Source organism: Sinohyriopsis cumingii, chromosome 8 (assembly GCF_028554795.1).
Source record: "Sinohyriopsis cumingii isolate HCF-2022 chromosome 8, ASM2855479v2, whole genome shotgun sequence".
NCBI lineage: Eukaryota > Metazoa > Mollusca > Bivalvia > Unionida > Unionidae > Sinohyriopsis > Sinohyriopsis cumingii.
Window position 1 is genome coordinate 94,568,614 of NC_142968.1, and position 22,103 is coordinate 94,590,716.

At 36.1% G+C, this 22,103-nt stretch overlaps 1 protein-coding gene across 3 annotated transcripts in view; it reads left to right on the forward strand.

The window, feature by feature from the left end:
• LOC149794168 (uncharacterized) overlaps positions 1 to 9,224 on the forward strand; it is a 68,396-nt gene extending 59,172 nt beyond the window's left edge. For 2 of the 3 annotated variants that reach the window (XM_089968269.1, XM_089968268.1), the window contains one exon: positions 70 to 9,224. In XM_089968269.1, coding sequence (XP_089824395.1) covers positions 70 to 202 — 133 coding nt within the window. In that variant the 3' untranslated portion in view covers positions 203 to 9,224. The remainder of the gene's footprint in view (positions 1 to 69) is intronic. The other variant, XM_089968267.1, reaches the window with a different exon arrangement.
• The last annotated feature ends 12,879 nt before the right edge of the window (positions 9,225 to 22,103 follow it).

A 22,103-nucleotide genomic window follows, 5' to 3' on the forward strand; every position in this document is an offset into this window, starting at 1 on the left:
AAACAAGATCTCTTGCATATTAAAACTTAAATTTATTCTAGCTCATCAGATTAATCTTTTCTCTTCAAGGCGTCTTCCATGCATGCATTTATTCCACATTGAATGTGTTGATCAGTGGTTAACAACGAACAAGAAATGCCCAATATGTCGAGTGGACATTGAAGCTGGAGCCAAGGACAGAACAGGGATTGAAGGATTGTAGCCCAAGGACTGTGAGAGTTGATTTCATACATTTATATTGGTATTTGATCACAAAACCATGCAAAAGTTAAGGGTTACTGTGAATCACTATTTTTGTGCTGGGTACCATTTTTATTTTCCCGCCAAAGCTGGAGTGTATAATGTTGTAACATTACATGTCTGTCCATATGTATGTATATCTGTACATCCATATGTCTGGTATCTTTTTCTTTTCTGTACAATAACTTTAGTTTTTCACCATCCACTTTTAGCAGACTTTGGTTGCATTGCATTTGAGGTAATGAAGAAGCCTATATAACAGGTATTAAATAGTCAAAAGTTACAATCACTGTACCTAAGAGAAGAAAAATCATTTCCACTGAATAACTTTAGTTTTTCATGGCACACCTGGACTAAACTTTATGGATGGCTTCCACTTTGAGTAAGGAGATTATTGATTTTGGGGTCAAAGGTGTTGGTCACTGACTGGAAAGGAAAACATGGTTTCTGCACAAAACCAGAAGTTTCAAAACCATGTAACTTGACCAAAGATTGTGGAGGGTTTGTACATAAGGTAAGAAAGAGGCCTTTTGATTTTGGGGTCAGTAAGTCAAAGGGTTATTGTGATGCAAAAAGAAAAATGGATCTTGCACAGAAACCTTTGTCCTTGACCAGACTGATCTAGATAAGCATCATTTCTTGTGTATTTTGTACAGACTGATGAAACAAAAATGGGTACAGAAGTTTTAAATGAATTCATAGTATGCAAAACAATTTAATTTTAGTCATTTAAGCCAAAATTTACAGCATATTGTTTTTTCCATAAGCACAGTCCATGTTGTTTGATGGTGTGTACCTTTAAGCAATTATATATGATAATGTGCCAATTAGAGGAAAAACTATTATTTGCATTTGATGGGATTTTTTTCTATTTTTATTATATTGTCAATAATACATTTTAGAAGTCATTACAGTTTTGTGAATTTATTTAAAAAATTATGTTGTTTCCAGTTACTCTCATTGGTGTACCAGAGACCTTCAAATTTTTAATCTAACCCATAAGTTCTAACCCATAAGTTCTGGGTTATAACTGATCATCAGGTGGTTGAGTGAACACCAATAAGATAACTGATTGTGAAACTCCATAATCGATTGTGTGTAAAGGGAGACTACTTCTTTTTAGTTGTATGCAAAAAACACAAAGGTTAGTAAAACTCCCAGCCACTAAAGTTGATCTGGATTATTAATCCCCTTCACAACTTCAAATATATAAAACCATATCTTTTTCCATTGCTGTAAAATTTCATAATTAGTAACATACAGTCATGATTACATGATCAAGCTGTTAAATTTTTGAGTTAATAAATTTAAACACATTTTGATGATTCGTTTCACTTTGAATGTAAGTTACTGTGTAGCATTTATTAACAGTGGCAGACAAGAAAACAATGTCCTTCTAAACCTTAAATTATATACACATCAGATATGAATGAAAGGATTTTGGGGGATTGCAACAGTATTTCAGTTTCATATGATGATCAGCTTCAAAATGAAAAACAATAGAAAATGTAATATTTTTAAGAGGTTAAATTATAGATGTCATTGCAAGAGTTTACATTTATTTACATTTTTGAACTCATGATCAAAGATATAACTGTATAACATCAAAGATATAACTGTATAACATCAAAGATATAACTGTATAACAAACAAAATTTCAAATTTGCTCTTAAGAACCGTCTATTATCGATTATCACTTGGTTAAGTGGAACCAGTTATCGATTATGAAGTTCTGACCAATTCCCATCACTAAACATCTCCATACAAAGGGTGTAACAGGACATGAGAACAATAAATAACCTTATCCATTTATAAATTTGAATGACACAATAGAAAAACATGCAGCAGCTGTATGGTGGAGGAACATGTGCCTGGAAAAAATTATTGTGTCAATGTACAACTGAGGTATGTATTTCTTCTTCAGATACGTCATCCAATCATAATACGTTAGAATAACTACTGCCTCACAAATTCAGCCCTCCCAGTTGGAGTAGTGTTCTGTTTAAAGGGAAGTAACAGTAAATTTCCCCTTTTCTTTCTGTCTTTAGTGGCAGAGTTATGTGTTTTTAGTGTCATCACTTTGCCATCCTGACACACTTAGACACTCTTGGTACTTACCTGCTTTTTGCTACTTTGTACCCTGACATTTGCTATATTTAAATATGTTCAGATCAAGTGTATGATATAGAAAACTCATATAATAGTTTTGGATAATTTCTGCTATGGTTTTACAGGTAAGTTTTCTATACTAATCTAGTCATAGTGTCCACATTGTAGTTATATCTGCAGTGCTTTACAAATATTACCTGTATAGGCCATGATTTGGTCTTTGCTACAGGTGATATTCTCATGCAATTGATACTATAGTGTCCACTTCATAAGTATCAATCTTGATGCTTTGGTATATTTTTATGTGCATGTATTGAGTGTGCTTTAGAAAACTTATATCGCTGTATAGTTTCCACTGTGGTCAGATACATTCAGGTAAGTTTTCTATACATAGTTTAGTCTTAGCATCCACTTCATAGTTACTATAAGCAATACTTTAGCGATTTTACATGTATTGGCAGCAAAGTGGTTATTCCTACATACAACTTGAGTAGAATCAATATTATTTTGGTGTCCACTTAGTAAGTATTACATGCATTGCTCCTTTACTCTATTTGTAATGGCTGCCACATGCACCCTTGTGCAGATAAATTGTCATTGTGTGTAGCTCTGTACATCACTGTGAATTTATAAAGCCGGACATGTGCTGTGCTTCACTTGTGTATATTATCTGTCAAGACCAAGTGTAAGCTTTGTAAACATTGGAACAACCGGTCTGAAAACAACTTTACATGTGTAGCCTGCTCATTTGCTAATTTATGAAAACATGTCAGATTTGTACATTGTGGACGAAAGCAGTACTGGGGAAGGGGTTACTTTAGGGAAAGGCACAGCTTGAGGGATGAAGATGTCATAAGTATACATGATGATGTCATGGTGATAAATGACTTGCTTCTTCACAGGTATCACTTGGTTCGTCAACCATGAATTGATCCAAACTGTCAGTCAGCATCAGCTATGACTCCTCCCTCAACACTGTGTCATGATAAGCTATTCTTAACAGAACCAGTAGGCCATTTACTGCACAGGATTCATGCCCATTTGTTTTTATCACCTGCCATTGAGCAGTGTCAAGATCAAAACGAACCACCTCAGTTACAGTCTGGCACTTACTTGCTATGTGGATCAAATATCCCTTACCCTGTACTTACTTAATGAAATGGATAACATCATGCCAACCACGATGACCCCATTCTGCCATGATTGGACTCTGCCATATGGCTCTGATTGTAACGGGTCAGTACTCAAACCGATCATCAATTGTCAGCAACCAGAATAACAATCTTTGTCCAGTTTGCTGAACTCACATCACACAGGCGTTCTTTTGGATTAGTCAAAGCTGCACAGTTCCACTAGGCACTTAAGCACTATCTGCAGACGATGCTCAGCTTAGTGCATCAGCACCCAAAGGATGTCACTTCACTTTGTTCTTAAGCCTTTGCCACATCTGAGCCACATTTGAGCCTTCACTGTATCTCACCACCAATATCAGTCATAAGTATCTATGGAAGGCCTTTGTCAACTGCATTGCAGTGAGATCAGAATTAAAGCAAGCCTCTCTCACATCAGTAGTATGGACCAGTTTTAAGAATATTTCAGCTGATTTCAAACACAGTGATACAGAAGAGATACATATTGCAAATACTGTTCTCTTTCTGAAACCCTTGGTGTTGGATGTAAAATAGGTCTGATGTGCCCAGCTGCATGTCCAAAGAGACAACACTGGTAAGTAAAATGGGCATGTTGACTCTGTCTTTAGCCTTCTCTTATTGTAACCAAACATGGTTCAAATTGAAATCCTACAATTGAATCAGCTTGCATTGTCCATCATATTGTGTCGTTGATACTAAATAATATGCTTGTGCTGTTGCCATAACACACCAAACCAAATTAAACCATTGCCTAATAATTGCAGTTGCATCAGCTGATCAAGGAAGGGAAGATTTCCATTGGTCAGAACATAATCATGTGATCAAACCCAATTGCGTTTAATTCTGTATAAACTGCATATAGAACTACTTTATCCTAACTTCTGTAAATAGTCACATGCAAAGTAATTAACATAAACACTAAGCTGGAAGGCATACAAACTGCATGCCTTTAAAACAAAATAGAAATGATGGGTTTGTATTTTATTTAGAAAATTGAATAAATTGATTTGACAGAATCAAATAACACATCTTTGCTGTTTGTCTGATTATAAATATTTTTTATTTTACTAGATTTGAAAAAGAAAAGCTGGGAAACTAAAAATCTGCCAAGAACATTGGGACGACATCACTTTTACTGCAGCTCATTACAAATGAATTTAAAAATATGGGTAAATAGATATAGGGGTTGGGAGGAGAGGGGTTCAAAGACTGACATTATTACAATTGGTTTTATGGTCCTACAATGTAAGAATCCGACCTTGATAGTTACAATGAGGGGTGGGTGGGAGAGCCACTACCCCACCTATTGTAACTGTTAGTATTGATGTCTTGCACTATTTGACTTTTGGACTCCCATCACTATAACCATTTACCGATAGTCTTCATTTCATTTGTAAGTAGCCCCCAGTAGGTAACCTAAACTGTTAATAACACGAAAATAGATCTAAAGACACTAAAATTGGTTACTCATATGTCTGGGCAATAATGATTCCCAAATCATAACAAACTCATGATATCAGCAAATCCAAGTGTATTTTGTGTGTCAGACAAAACAACACATCCTTTGCTTTGAATATTGAACTTCTACTCAGAAAGATTGCTCCAGTGGCCTAGTGGTTATAGTGTCCGCCTCGGAAGCGGGAGGTTGTGGGTTCTATTCTGGCCGAGTCATACCAAAGACTTACAAAAATGGTACTAACAGCTCCCTTGCTAGGCGCTCGGCATTAAGAGGTTAGTGTTAGGCTTGGTTTCAGGATAATGTGACTGTAGGACATCATGCTACTGTACATGCATGCAGCATGATTCCCCAGTGCGAGACATCACTATAAACTGCCACGCTGCAGACATCTTAGTGATATGACTGAAGAATTGTTAAAGCTATGTTAAAAATCATAATCACACACACTCTACTCAGAAAACATAATGCCAGTTTAGAGAAATGATTAAGACTATGATGTGGAATGTTCAAAACCTTAGATTGTCTACCATTGGTAGAATTTTTTGTTTGATATTGACATAGCTATCACGTTGCAGATGGAGAATTCCCTGTTCTCTTAGTAGCTACGTAGCAGATGCCTCAATAAGAACTTTTAATCTCAAACAGGATCTAATACCGATAGTTTAAAATAACAACAACAAAAAAATAGTTATAAATAAAGGCAATTATAAGAGTTTGAAATTTTTTCTGAGTTTATCATGGTATAAACTGTTTGTTGCCAATTCACACCACTTACATAATGCCTTTTGGGAGTTACTTGCTGTGTGATTTGGCAACTGACAGTTTATATCACAGTAAACCCAGGAAAAAGAACATTAAACTCTTGATAGAATTTTTCTGTATGTATTCGATTTGGTCATGTGTATGTACTCGTTTTTAAGTCAAGTCCAGCTGCAAACAACTTACTTCCTGATCTAGTTCCTGATCTACCATCATAAAATACACTGGCAGATCAAAGTATGTTTGTTTGTTCTTCTGGTTACTTTTAACAAACTGCATCAACCCAGATCTGCATGTTCTTTACTTTATGGCAGATCTGGGTCTGTGATGTTTGCAGTTGCACTCAACTTACAAACAAGTATAAATGGTAACTGCTGATTGCAGGGAAGAAATCTGAGTAGCATTAAGTGTTATGTAACTCGTTTTCTCTGTAAAAGAAGAATATTGAAAGATAAATCCTGGCCTGTATAATTGGTATGTATGAAACTACTTTCGAATGAACGTTCTTCTTTAAATTTGACATGTAGATAGATACACTGTACATGTTATGCACACTCATTGCTGTAAATGTTTTTGCACGAGAAGATAATTTTGTCCATAGGGATGTATCATTACTGAAATGTGTTTTGCTTTCATTTAGTGATGTTGTAAAGTTTTACCATTGTTGTTACTATTCATGAATCGGTTTTGTCTTTAGACATCTTGTACAGTATATATATATATATATATTTTGTGTAATTACAAGAACATGTTGTAATCATACCAACCTCAGATATAATGCAATATATTCATATGTATAAATCACATCAACTTTAGAATTTATTTATACTCGAAAGTTTTTTCTTTGGTTAAAAGAGTGAGGCATATTATAATTCCATCACAAAACATATCTACATTGATCTTCCATCTGTCCATGAACAATTGCTTGTTACCACTCTGAAGATCATATTTCTGATCTGATTTGTATCAAATTTGGAATTTGGACTTTTATCATGAAGACCAAAGACAAGTAATAAGCTGAAATCATGTGTGTTAATGAGGTGATATTGCTTCTGATTAGGACCCCTCCTCTGTTGACCATATTTTGTATAGACCTTCACAAGAAATGTCTGCTTAAATCATCTAGATAGTTGAAGATGCAAATTATTGAGGTCAGCTTGCATCAGTATGATCATCATATGTATTAAGAGGGTGGTCTTGCATCTGATTGGCTGATCTTGTTATCACTATGGAGACCATATTTCAGATGTAATTTTGCCCAAATTTAGAATGTACGCTGATAAACCCACGTGTTAGATAGTAAGATCCATTCATGTTAATGAGGTGATCTTGCATCTTTTTGACCAAGCCTGTTATCGTCCTAGAGATTGTTTTTGCAATCCTGTTTTGTTCAGACCTGGTAAAAGGATGTAAATTATCAAGAGTTTAAATGGATATTATCGTCAACATGATCTACACATTAATGAGGTCATATTGCATTAGATTGATTGAGTGGTGGTCCTAGAACAGCAATCCGGTGCTTAAGATGAGTCATGCAATCAGCACCCACCTTCTGATAGTTTCTCCTCAAATTTAGCACCATAGGCAATCACCTAGTTCACCTTAATGGATGTTGTGCTGCCCTGTGAGCATATCAACTCTTCATTCACTCCATTTCTGACTAAATTTGGTGAAAAGGTTTTTATGAAGATTTGCAATGAGTTTTATAAATAGCAAAATGTATGCATTTTAATAAGTTGATCTTGCATCTGAATGGTTGAGCTTCTTTATCTGACTTTACATTTTGATCAAACTTGGTAAATAGGCCAGCATTATCAAGATTTTAGATGAATGATATTATCAATTATTAGAGTGCGTATTTATGAGGTGATCTTGCATCTGATTGGCTGGGTTTTATTTCACCATTATAGAGACTTTTTTTTACAGGATTTTGATCAAACCTGGTCAGTAGGCTTATATCATCAGAATCTCAGTCGAGTGTTTTTCTGGACAGGATCCATTTATTAATATGTGATCTTCCATCTGATTGGCTAAGTTTGTCAGCACTTAAGCAAGTATATTTCTGTTTTGATTTTGATAGGTAAATAGTCTTATATCATCAGGATGCTGGACATAATTGATTATATGCAAGATCTAAGCATATAGAATGAGGCAGCCTTTTAACTGATCTTGTAACCACCCTGGAGAAAGAATTTTGATTTTGCTGCAACTTGGTAAATAAGTTTACATCATCATTGTCATACAGAGATTATATAAGTGAGATCAGAGCATAGTATTGAGATGCTTAGCAACTGATTAGCTATGCTTGTTACATCTCTAGATTTTGAGACTATATTTCTCATCGTTTTTCTGTGAAACTTGGTAAATAGGGTAATATAAAGATCTTGGAAAAGTTTGATCATAAACAATAGAGATTATATAAGTATATATAGTAATTATATTTGTATCATTGAAAATGTATACCAGACTACAGTACAAATCACCATGATATTAAATTCATGATACAGTTTATTTAGGGTTGTGTTTTTACAGTACTACAGAAGCCTGTTTAGTCATGTGTTATATTGTTTAAGTGAGGTATGTGATATAAGGCCCAATTGGACCTCTTTTTTATATGAACAAAACTTTCAGTATAACATGAATATGATTTTAGTTTTTAATGTTGTATTTTTTCATGCACTTGCAAAAAAAAGTTTCATGTAGGTCAGTCTGTTGCCATATAATTCTCATTCTTCTTCATTTTAATCTATTATCCATTAATTATCATGAATTTTCCACATTTGGATTTAGCTTAATGAAATAAGGCATGGATCTGACCTTTTGAAGGCTTTTGTTTCTTTTCTTTTTTGTATTTGGTTGAACACTATTTATTCAAGAGAGGATCTTCAGATATGATTTATAAAAATACAATATCAGGGGTTTTCAGTAGAAAGCTGAAATTTTGCTGACAGCTGTCTCTTCTGTTACAAAGAAATTTTTGAACAATCAGTAATTGTTTCCTGTCTTAAAGTAGATAAGTTTTATACAAATATAAATGTATACATGTACAATCATTTTATTTTAGATAGCAACACACTTTTCAAATATAAATCACTTGGGTGAATTAATATATATTCAAATATGTGTTACCTGTGCACCTCAATTCCTCCAAATAGTTTCCTTAAAATGCTGAAATTTTGTATTTCTTCACCACCAATTTGTGACAATTTTGTAATTGTTTATATTAAGCTAGTTACAGGTATATTGTATATTGATAATGCTATTTATATCATGGTGAACATGGCAGAGTATTAAGGTTACAGTCTCTATATGTTAATATGATTTGAAATGAATTAGTCTTCACGTCTCTATTGTATCACTTCATTATATTGATGCTTTGTGTTACATATTTATTAGTATTGATGCCTTGTATTACATATTTATTAGTATTGATGCTTGTATACATATTTATTAGTACATACTGAACTTAAAAAATAAAGGTTTAAGCTTCTTGGGGGCTAAGCGAATTGAAATGTTTTTTTTTTCTTCTTTTCATTTTTCATCTATCTCCATTAGTGTCTTAAATAAGAAATGTTGAGGTGGGGGTTAGGGTTTCTGCTTAAATTATGGTAATACATGAATCACACAAGGAGAATTAAACAAAGAAACAAAGTATATATAATCAGTTTACAGTGTTTTACATAAGAAATGTTAATTCCATCTTAAATTTGTGTATTTTCTGACATTTTTCTAAATTTCTACTGCCAGTCACAAAAAAGGTATTGTCAATTCCACCACTGCTTCCCTCTCTTTGACATCGCAACATGGGTACAAAACTGCTACTGTATGATGGATATGGATGAATGGCACCTGACACAATTGTAATTGGCTTGTGGGTTGTAGTATGGCCATTTTAATTCATAATTTTGTTTCTATAAAGTAGAGGAAAGCTATTATACTTCCCTTCAAATTGGTACATTCACATATAAAAGCATTTTCAAATGTAGTCTCATTGTATTTCAAGCTGCCTTTCTTTCTGGGTCCTAGGTAACAGGTTGGAGTGGGTTTCATAGCACTTTCCCTCTGGGAAGCGGGGATAACTTTATTTACATTATTTGTACATTCTTGATTAAGATTTTGTTTAGCTGTTGGTTTTTTCTCTTTCTCACCCTGTTTTTATACTGTTACACCTGGAATCATGCAGCTTGATGAGGTGATGCATCTGAATGAGTACTACAACATTGTCACAAAAGTAAGTCACTGTCACTCAAATTTCAAGCTTATGTTAAGTTTATTTCTCAAGCTCTGGTCATGCTAGAATGGTCAGACTTGATATTTGTATGCTTCTCTGTTAGTACCACACCATTACAAAAGTTGACTAAGACCTACAATTCACGTATCACTGACTGGGGTTAAGTTTTGTGCTTAGCTCATGGCCACATAGTTTTATTGCATCCTGTTAACTTGGTGGGGGGGGGGGATGCATCTTGATGAGTACTTTCATCACTAAAATGGGTTATTGTGACCCATGTTCATGTCTTCACATTTCATACAATTCGTAGACAGAAGGTCTATGAAAATGAAGCATACGAGAAACACCAAAGTCTTTTGCTTAAATATTGGTTTAACTATTCATGCTAGAATCATTCAAATTTATGATTGTATCTATTGTTACAAGACACATGAAAAAGAGTTCACTATGACCTACATTTCAGATTTTACTGGCATAGGTTTGTATTTAGCTTATGGCCACATTTATTTGTGTGTGTTATGTACATGATATCCTTTCAAGAAAAATAATTTGATTTGTTGAAGGGCTTAATCTAAATTAGAACTAACCTCATTTTACAAGTAGGTTTTTATGACCTATAATGTACATTTCAATGACTTGTTTTAAATTTTGTGTGTAATGTTCTTTTCTTGGGCACTATTCATACTGTATTAATGAAATTGATAATAATGTTCATCTCTGTTAGTAACACACCCTTACAAGAGAAGAAGGGCATCATGAATTATATTTCATCTTTTGTGTTTTGTTCATGAGAGGATGCCAGAGGATCCCCTTTTACTGGATTTGATTTTTTTAGATCTGGGTAGTTTAGGACAGCTTTTATTTTCTTGAAGTAAATGAATACTTCTTTATTGGACTGGTTGTCTATCCTTCATACAAGAACGCTGACTGTAATAGAGAATGACGTACCTGGCATGCAGCTCTTTGCCTAACAATAGTTGAAGTGTCAGTATTAGTTGCATTCAAGAAAGGTTGTCTAATAGGAGAATAGTGTACTTGGCACTTACGATATATGATTTTATTTTATCTGACAAGAATCCATTATAATGGATTATATCATGTCCCTGTTTCACTTTAAATGCATGCATAGTTAAGGGCAGTTATTGAAATAGCAACATTGAAACAAAGTGTGTGATCTGAAAGTAAAATAGTTATTTGCTTAAAATGTGTGATCTTGTCTGCTCCTTTGACTTCCATCTCATATCTGACATGGATGTTGTTATTAGTGCCCTCTTTAGGTAGTCAGAAAGAATTTATAGGTTTGACTGGACAAGGGGATGTCCACTCAGAAGAAGATATGTGGAGATTATCACAGCACAGATTTGGTTTAGTGTCTTGTTCCTTGGACCTGTGGTATGTGATAAGATATGCTATTTGAGTAAATGAAATTACCATTGCTACTGGTTTTCCTTACGTGTTGAACTATTGGAAATGCAAATAGGTTTGTAGGGTGGATGTGTATGATATAGCCAAATATGTATAATATGTAATCAGTGGAAAATGTTACATTGTTCACTTTAAAATTTGTAAGTGAAATTTGCAGATACAATCGGTAATGTGGAAAATAATTTATTAGACATAAAGTAGGCATTTTGATGTTGCATTTTACATGCAATAAGTCACATCACAGAGGTAGAATTGAGCTTTGTGATTATCATGATGCATACATACTACACAAGATGCAATGAGTGTTACATTTTCCATATACAGGGGCCTTGCCTACACCACATGGGGCAAGCTTCTTCTTCCAGTCAGTGTAATGCCATAACTGAGAGTCATATTACTTGCATATATGTAATCCAATGGCAATCAGACTTTAGAAATAGTATAGCAGCAGAGAGGGTGAAGTCTGTACAGCTTACTTTAACGGAGGAAGATTCCATTTTGAAAAATAAAGCTTTCAAGAAGGAAGGTTCTGTTGGAAGGGCCGGGCAAAAAAGTCTTTACGGGTTACCTTGAGAAGAGGTCGTACCCTCGTTGCTGCTGTCAATTAAAATAAAATTATTTCAGATAATACCCCCAGTGTTGGAATCATACAGTTAGAATAGCTGTAGAGCGACTAGAAGCAATTAAGAAATATATTCCCTTGAGAGATTCTGTTAAACAAAAACTACAAGTGCATCAAGAATCCCAAGTTGAATTTGCAGAAGGTGCAGAACAGTTATTTAGGACTGTTACAATGGTTACTGATAGAGTTGCAATGGCTACTAAAGGTCTTCTTCCAGTACAACAAACCGCCGAACAAACTGAAAAAAATAGCAGAAAAAACTAAACAAACAGAAAAGATTTTACGAAAACTTCCAACAGAAATAGCTGCCGCACAACCATGAACCGATGAAACACCTGAAGGTGTCGGTAAAATAAGAAAAAAAATTGTGCCTAAATTAAGGGAAGAAGAGCAACCTGAAGAACAGATTAAACTATTTGATACATTTAATGACAGCACTGTTAAGCAAATCGGTATGATAAATGATCTTTCCAAATTAGGTGCGTTTGCAGCTTCGAGTTTTAGTTACAAAAATAGACTTTTAAAAACTGAACATGATAAACCCGTAAGGAAGGATATTTGGTATAAATGGATGTTGCACGTAAAATTTAGAAAGGATCGAGTTTCAGATAGTGATGTATTATATTTAGCATATTTAGATGAAATAGATAATGTATTTTAGGTGCTCAATTTCAACAATCCGTTCAGTAAAAAAAACGACTTCAAGGGAAATCACCTCCCTATTTGCCACCTTCTAAGCAAGAGCCTTCCTATCAACTTCCTCCAGCAGCAACAAATAGAACAACAAAAAACCTCAATCTGAATCTGTCTCCCGAGTTACCGTTACTACCTGCAAAAATGTTTACCAATGGCGCTCTTGAATACTTTGCCAGAAACCCGGATAAATGAATCGATATTGCTGAGCGTGATTATGATGATAGAGAAAAAAAAATTAAAATCTGAATTTGTTGGATTAGAAAAACCTGCATTTTTGGCGTCCTTCATTATAGTTTGCCACCAGAAATTCACGGGTTAATATGAAAGATCCCGGGTATATAGCATTTAAACAGAGTGTATCAGAAAGATAAAAAAACTAGCTACTCGAGCACAACCTCAAGAAGAATACGATGCACCTACAGGAAGTGGTTGTACGGAAAGTGGTCTTACTCCATGTCCCAACAACATCATCGATGATGTGCAGTGACTAGAAGTTCTCATAGGAGGAAAATGAGCCGGAAATAATTCTCCAGAAATAATCATTGAAGCAGTTGATATTTGCCAACGATTATTTCAGGGTGGTATCATGGATATCAATCTTTATCGGGAACTTATTGATGAAATCGCAGACAGCTACTACAGTGATTAGATAAATAAATAACAAGATCATACACAACAACGGTCACCGCAGACCCGTGATGGACAGAGTAGTAAACTCACGATTACCCGTTTACAGCACGTATTACGGAGATGGACTTGGTAATGTTATTCAGGGATTATTCACAAGGGTGGCTCCAAAAGCAGCACCAATCTCAAAACAGTTATCAATGAAAGTCGTCAACGTTATTCGAGAAAAAGCTCCTGGTGTAATTGGTAACGTTGCTAGTAAAGCGCTCTCTGCAATCAAAGACAAAATAGCATCATTAATACGACAAAAACCACAATCAGTGAAATAACCATCCACCGAAGCTATGCCCACGAATGTCAGTAAAATAATAAATCAAGCCGCAAATCAAAAACTAGCAGCGCTGATACATCAAGGAGAAATTGTACCTAGCGAAGAAATAAATACAAGTTTTATTTCAGGAAGTTGTCTTCGTAGGTCTGCGCGATAACCATTTGGAAAAACGGCAATACAATAAGATGTTTAAATGTACATCCGACACAGCATTCGATATGGATGAACCAGTTCGCAAAGATGAATCCATACGATTATCAATTTTATTCTTACGACGCACATGTACCCAACGCACGAGGAAGAATAGAATTGCAAGTCCATGATACAAGCAGATATTTTCTACCCTCCGATGCATTCATTGTAGTAGAAGGTGAGCTTGTAACAGATGTTGCCAGTAAACCATACGCCGCGAGGGCTATGGTTGGTTTTGTTAATAATGGTATTATGGCGTCATTTGACAGCGCCATCTACATGATTGATGGAAAAAACATAGAGGCAATTCAAAGGGACGTTGATGTTGCCACAAGAATACTAGGGCTAGGAAGATACTCCAGTGATTATACAAGATCAATTGGCCCGTCGATGATGTTTGCCAAAGATAACTAAGTTAATCATCCTGATCACAGGAAATTTCTTCAAGTACAAGTACTACGAGATACCGCGGTTGACCCACAACCGGCTACAGCGATAGCTAGACCAGATGCTGCTTCTTTGATGCTCCAAAGCACCAACAACAATTACAACATGGGTCTTTCCACACATACATTAGTGCTGAAGGGTGACCATAGAAGATTTTCATGCGCGATTCCACTGTAGCATATCTTTGGATTTTGCAAATATTTCAGAAAAGTTATCTTTGGAGTGAAGCACACGGTTGTCCTTATACGAAAAGGTAACAACAATGATGCTATTTGGCGAACAGACACAGATCCTGCTGGTAAAGTAAACTTGTTTAAACTTTCAGACGTGGTAAGTCGTTGATATCATAGTTTACAACAACCACAGATAGCATTCAGAGTAATGTTGACGGGACATTTACATGGCAAAAGGCAACTCAACAGGGTGTTTCTGCACCAAGACATATATTTGTTGCGCTGCAAGCTAATGATCGGTTGGATAATCAAGAACGCAGCAACATGATATTTGAACCCCTTGAAGTTAGTGAAGTTTCTTTACGAGTAAATTGACACCAATAACCACCTGAGGATATTATCTTAAGTTCTGAACGCAATAGTGTTGCGCGCGCGTATCATCGATTGTTGTCGTATATGGGACGTGATCAAAATCTAGATACCGGTTTACAAATCTCACAGCTGGATTTTATAGCACTGTATCCAATCTATTATTTTTCATTGTTACATTTAGATTTATTTAGGCAATCTGTTGTTGATATGCACTCTAGAGCTCGCGTGAATATTCCAGGTGGTGTTTACAGGAGCAATCGTGGTCGTACTCAGTGACAAGGCAATGCTGCTTGAAGGTGCTGGTGGTCGAATGAAAGTCATTGATGCACCGGTAGTAAACATGTAATAGGCGGTGATTTAAAAATACGAGTATATTAATAATGTCATCGTACTATCACGGTAGTGTCAGTCTGACTCCTGGTCAGATTAATAAACTACAATCCGCATCAGTTAAAAAAACAAGAACCACAATAACGCTAAACAACAGTCAAATCACTGGCGGTGAAAATAAACTGTCGTTGACATCGCGTCAGCTTAAACATCTCGATAAAGCCAAACTTTCCATCGGAGCCATCAGCGACGCCGCTAAAACCGGAGGTATCTTTCCGTTACTCACGGCAATACCAGCGCTGATAGCCGCAGCCGCACCAGCTGTCGCAAAAGCAGCCCCGTTAAGTGCTGTTGGAACCGCCACTGGAATGGCATTAAAAAAAAGCAACGGGAAAGGGCTTAAGGGTTCTGGGAACTCGTCAGGAAAAGGTCTGAGACTTCCAGAAACACTTCGTTGATTTCACCGTTGTCAAATTTTGACTTACAATGATGCTGCTAAGCAACTAAATATAAAAAAACTTTAGAGGTGTTTTATGCACGATCAGTTACCACATTGAACAAACAGCACTGAGACAGGTATTATTAATCTTGATAATAGTACCGGTGCAGGAACTCATTGGGTAGCATACGCGATTAATCCAGGTGGAATTGTTTATTTCGATTCGTACGGGTTAGCTCCACCACAGGAATTTATCAACTATGTTACACTGATCAAAACCCCGTTCTGGTATTCAACGCTGCCAACACACACTAACTGATCTACCAATATGCGGCCATGAGGCAATTGCTGTACTTGACGCTGTATCAAAATCAACCAAATAACCTCACAAAGTCATAATCAAATATACAAGTAGTAAATTAAACTGGTCTTAAAGAATAATGCTAGATATTTACGGAAGATCCCGAGGCGATACTACTAAGAGTAAACATTTTTTCGACGAAATAGATTTGTCAAATTACGCAACAAAGGATGAACCCGCTGATTTTATGAACCTCTCTGGAGTTGAACAAGATGAAGTTGTTATTTTTCAATATATATACGGCGTTTTTAAAAACGAGTAACATCAAGTGGAATGACATAGTTCGTAGAGTTCTTGGCGCTACCACGGATAACATCCCTTTGTTTACCAGCGACGGTAAGGTCAGAGACTCAAGTATATCCATATCGCAAATCAGAAATGAAATTGCAAGAAGCATTGCTAATCGTTTGAAGAATACCAGCGACACAATGACAGGTGAACTCAGCATGAACGGAAATAAAATAGTCGTGCTAAGAGATCCAACATCAGACGAAGATGCTGCAACAAACAAATATGTGGATAACGTAGATGGCAAAGTATCCACGCTGCAGGCCGAGTATGATGTTCTCGTAAGTGCGTTTACAAATCTCCATAGAAACTTAAGAAAACGTAATGAAATCGCAGTCGATTTCTTTGGCACCCCGTTGACTGCTGACGTGAAACTCTCTGATGTCAAGACGAGCATTGAAACGATTAAAAAAACACTAGAAGATGTAAGTGGAATTCCTGATATCGTTAACAAAATTAATCGGATTAAAATTCCTCACAAACAGATCATCAACATAGTATACACAGTGTTATCAGGATTCTCAGCATGGTCACAGCAGACTAATACTATCAAACATACCGCGGAAGTCACTGGTGTGTACAGGTTGTCTGTGTTCATCGCTGCAAAGTTTAGTATATACACTACATATCCCTGGCGTCATTCAACCGACAAGTCTTCCGGGGTTGTGTCTATTGTGTTAAATAGCAGGAACGAAGAAACATTTATACAAGAATCAGCTGATAAGAAATTAACCGCAGCATCTTACTGGTGGTGTCTGAAATTTGTTGCCGAAGCACCGCAATTGGTTAAAGTTTGAAATATAATGGCCATTCAGAAATTTAGATATGATCAAGTACGTGAATGGCAAACAGCGCTAAAGACCATCGTTGACAAGTATACAACGAAAGTAAAAAAATAAAAAAGACGTGCAATTCTCATCCATATTGTTGTATACTCGGTATCTACACTCGTTGCTGATACCAGCGTATTATCATCAGCGCTAACACCAGTGACAGCAGCAGTAGCAGCGAAAAAGATATCCACGTGCACGGGCACAAAATTACACGACTATGTTGTGCGATTACACACGGCAACACACGCGTACTCCTCGATACGACGATATTAGATTCTGAATTTAACTTAATGCTTAAGACAGACAATGAAGTAAATGACGGTTTCAATGATGACAGAACTACTCCAGCAGATAGTCGCAAATACACATCCGCTGAAAACCACAATGATATCAGTAAATTCCACAAACCCTGAATTTAGTATTAATTTTCCAACCGCGATTCCAGTAAAGGAAATAGCTCTTGTGCAGTTACGAATATACTACAGTTGGCCCAATATCCGGTCAGGATCATTTGGTGGTCTACAATCGAATAATTCGTTAGTGTTTGCAAATAAAATTGAACCAGATGCCGATGGCACTGACTCTGTCAACGGGGAAACACCTGATTGACACGTTGTTGGAATAACCACGGGAGTTATCAAATCGAACAAATCAATGATGAATTCCATCGTAGAATTAAATCTGTAACGGGCCGGGAATCCAAGATAGCCATAACAGTTCATGAACCAAAACTATCAGCCGCGATAGAAATAAATTCACCGGAATACGACGTTGATATATATCAATCGACGATCAGATCCGTGCTGGGATGGCCAGAAGTTGCTCCACCATTATCAGAACCAAAACGGTCTGATTCTACATCAGATAAACGCTCGTATCATGGAATTACTCCAGGATATGTAAAGAATCGGCTTTGGGAACATATAGAGGAGAGTCCAGACACTGGTAGTTTTGAGGAAGTCCCGGACAGGCGTGAAATTAACGAAGAGAGACCGCATATGTGGTGGATATTTGGCAAGAAAGATCCAAGGGCATTTCTTGAAAAAAAAAACCCACATTAAGATTGTTTTTAGTGAGATAAATGATGAACATACGCGGCAACGAGAAAAATTACACCAACTCCTCACCGAATATCTTCTTGACTTGACGTCTACAAGGGAAGGAATTATCAAACAAATAGAAATACTAAATCAGATTGTATTTGATATTGAATTCATTTATCAGAAAAAGTGTAGTTATTAATGCAGCAGATACACATAAACAATTTTTACTTAATCATTATTCGATAAAAGATGCAGATCTTCCAATATTTAATTTTCCTGTTTATAACGCAGCTGAGTTTTAAAAAAAAAATCCGTCAATGATATCATCGATGAATTTTTTCCTAAAATATTTGCTGAGAGGACAAAGATACCACAGCAGAATAACATTCTCAGATACAACAATGGACATTACAGCGAAGGTTGACATATATAGCCGGGAATTGTAAATATAACCTCAACGGTCGCCATCAATCTTGTATGTGATGTAATTCATGGCAGTTATCAGACAAACACAGAAATATCAAATCAGGCGCACTTTTATTTTGCAAGTACCACCCGGATATCTGATTGTGCAAGAGCCTATCAATCCGGTCTACCTGCGATGTCATAATCCGCTATTATCAAGAATAAATTTCAAACTAACTGACCAGACCGGCCACTTCTTGACCTTTGTAAAGAGGTTTTAAGTCTGAATTTATATGTGCGATCTTAATGATTTTTAATCGTAGATTTTTAATTGCAGAGTTTAATTGTAGAGTGTTCCCCCCCCCCCTTGACTATGTCAAGGACAGCACATACTTGAAAAAACAGGAGAGAGAAAAAATATCTCCCTCCTTGATCCTTGACTCTGTCTTTGATTTTATCCTTGACGTTGTCAAGGGGAGGGTTTTTTTTATACTGACTAAAGTCTGACACACGTTCACTTTCGTTTTCACGAAATGACTCTAACTTTCATTTTCAGATGTAATCTTTCTTAATTGTCTCATGCGAGTGTAAATTGTCTTTTTTGCTTCGTATTCACGAAATAGTTATGATTTAATTATTTTCTATTGCGAGAGAGAGAGAGAGAGAGAGAGAGGAATTCCCCTACTTCAGTTTCTTTCAACGATTGAAATATGGACCTCTGAATTCGCTTTACAAATTTGTATTCTGATGGTAGCGTGTATCCCCCTTCAAGTTTACGATCTTGTAATGTTTCAAAATCAGAAATAATTTTTTTCAGGATTTAGTTCATCAGATATATTTATGCCGTCATGTTTTTATTTTTTAATAGCAGAAATAATATCATTGATATTTTCATAGTTAATTTTATACTAAATATACGTTTAAAAGAAAAATATTTTACACTCTCATGTGAACTTCAAGGTTGCCATATGACATTCTAGTATGTCCTGGCGGGGGTTTTACACTAAGGACGAAACAAACCCATGTGAGATCCTATATTGCCATATGACATTCTAGCAGACTCAAGGGCGCACGAAGCACAACTACCCATGTGAACCCCTAGATTGTCAAACAACAGTCTAGCAGGCTCAGGAGGGCGTGTTAAGGAGAGGACGGCACAATTCCCATGTGAGCATCTAGATTGCCATATGACAGTCTAGCAGGCTCAGGGGATTTATTTACAGTAAGGACGGCGCAATTCACATGTGAGCTCCCTGGATTGCCATATGGCAGTCTTGCAGGCTCAGGGAATATATTTACAGTAAACTTTAATTATAAGGACGGCACAATACATAAATCTTATCTGACTTAATTCTAAAGACGGCACAACATACACGGGAGCCATTCTCTACGTTCAATAGATTTTTGCACACCCTCACTCCGTAATCAACCACAGGAGAGTGTAAAGAGCACCCACCACGTGGTGACATGGTGAGAGGGTGCGTTTGTTTATTGAAGATCGAACATAGAGAGGACCCCCAATAATAGAACGGGTCGTATAGTAAATAAGGTATCCAATACTTGAATCTTCGAGAAAAAAGCTTATGCGATGGGCGCGGCTTGTTTGCTGTTTGCATTTTATGTTTTCTTAAATAACATCGCAGAAAAAATACAGATGAACCAGGAAACCGGACGGATTCAGTAAAACGAGAATATTTTTTCTTAAAAGAACTCCATTTATCTTAAATAAACGACAAATTCCTATCTTCAAAGACAGTCCTTTATGAAATCCTTGATAAATTTAAGGAGGGGGGGATATTATAAAACAACGGAGACAACTGTCAGCGCTTCAAGTAGATACTATTGTTTGTACTTCCTTGAAATATAATGCTGTTGTTGTAACACAGACTAGATTATCGCGATAGACCGTTCTGTTAAGACCATAGTTATTTACTTCCGCGTTCAATTTCGGCTTGTCGAATTAACATTGCAGTAATAGGTGTTTTACCAAATCCTTCCTTTCTCCAGTTGTTAGATTTTGTGACTTTAGGAATACCTGACCCCCACGAGGGACTCTTGGGAGCTACACTGCACTCCAGAGAGAAACTACAGAAGTGTGAATTAACATCCGCGTGGGCTAATACTAATACCGAAATACTTGCCAGTCCCGGTCATTGACTGAAATATTATTTCTTCACCGGTCTTAATATTTACAGATTTACTGCCTTCATTGAAACTGTTTTTCATCTTCCAGTATTACCGAACTTGCAATTCTCGCTCTGTATAATAGCTTACAGGTTATTCAAAGAGTTATTGAGTTTTTGTACGTCAATATGATCGATCACAAGTTCCTTTTTGATCACCGCGTAAAAAGTCTCACATACAAACCTATGATTGCAATACCTTTTCTTCCAAACGTTGAATCTAAGATAACCAGTATTATTAACAACACCAACTGTTTTTTTTTCAGCTGACTGTGTCTGATTACACGATCACGAGATGCTTCATAATTCTTGATGATAGGATTTCTGACAAATTCTTTTTACTCCATTTTATATATAATATTATTTGTCTAAATTAAATTTTGTCTTTAAAAATCTAGCTATATAATCTTCAGGGTTTCTTATAACATTGTGTAGATTTTTATCAACGTCTTTGACAACGTCAAGGTTATTTTTTTAAAAATTATAATATCGTTATAGGTCCCTATATTTTTTACCAGCACATTGCACACACAACTGCGTTTTCCTTCTAACTCCAACACCACACCGTAAACGCGGTTTTGTACCAATACTTCTTCGACGCACTCTTTGCAAATATTGTACGCAGAGTTCGTTTACACAAGATTTGTTATAAGGAGTTGAAGACCCTATCATCAGTCACTTGCACTGGTTCTTTGTTTAAATCATCATATATATAATATTTTTTTTATCTACAATCCAGCCTTGGAAAACTTCGTTTCCTGAATCCAGATTCTATCTTAACAGAATAACTCCTTACTTGCGGAGGCAAACTCTCGCTGATCCGACAAATAATCTGATTAATAATATTCGAGATGCTAAAGAAGAGAATTTCGTGACGATGGGACATCTCACGTATTGTCAACATTCAAAATTATACTCGACGACGGAGTCACTGATGCTACAATGAATGATTAGCGAGCGAAAAAGATTATCGATAATCTCAACGATCAAATATATTGGTTTCAGAATAAAATTTGTTATATTATCCGAAACAGACAATCCCAGCGCTGAGTGGATTATCCGTGACAAACGTGACCTTGTCCTTGTTAATGGGAAAACCGCTCTGCTAAGTAAAAATTCTAGGCCACAAATGTTGACTGGTATTGATAAACCATATTAAAAACGAGAGTATCCTATAACAACGGTTATTTATGGAATTTATTCGCTAAATGATAACCCCAACGTCTATGATCTTGCGCCGATGAAATTGTCAAGACTAAATTGTGTAGCCGAACGAGTAATCGAACATTTTACAAACACGATACGTGGAAATGGGTTAACGGATCAGCGACGTGAAAAAATAAACAAATGGGCTGAATCGGTCAAGGAAACAGGTGCGTCATTTAAT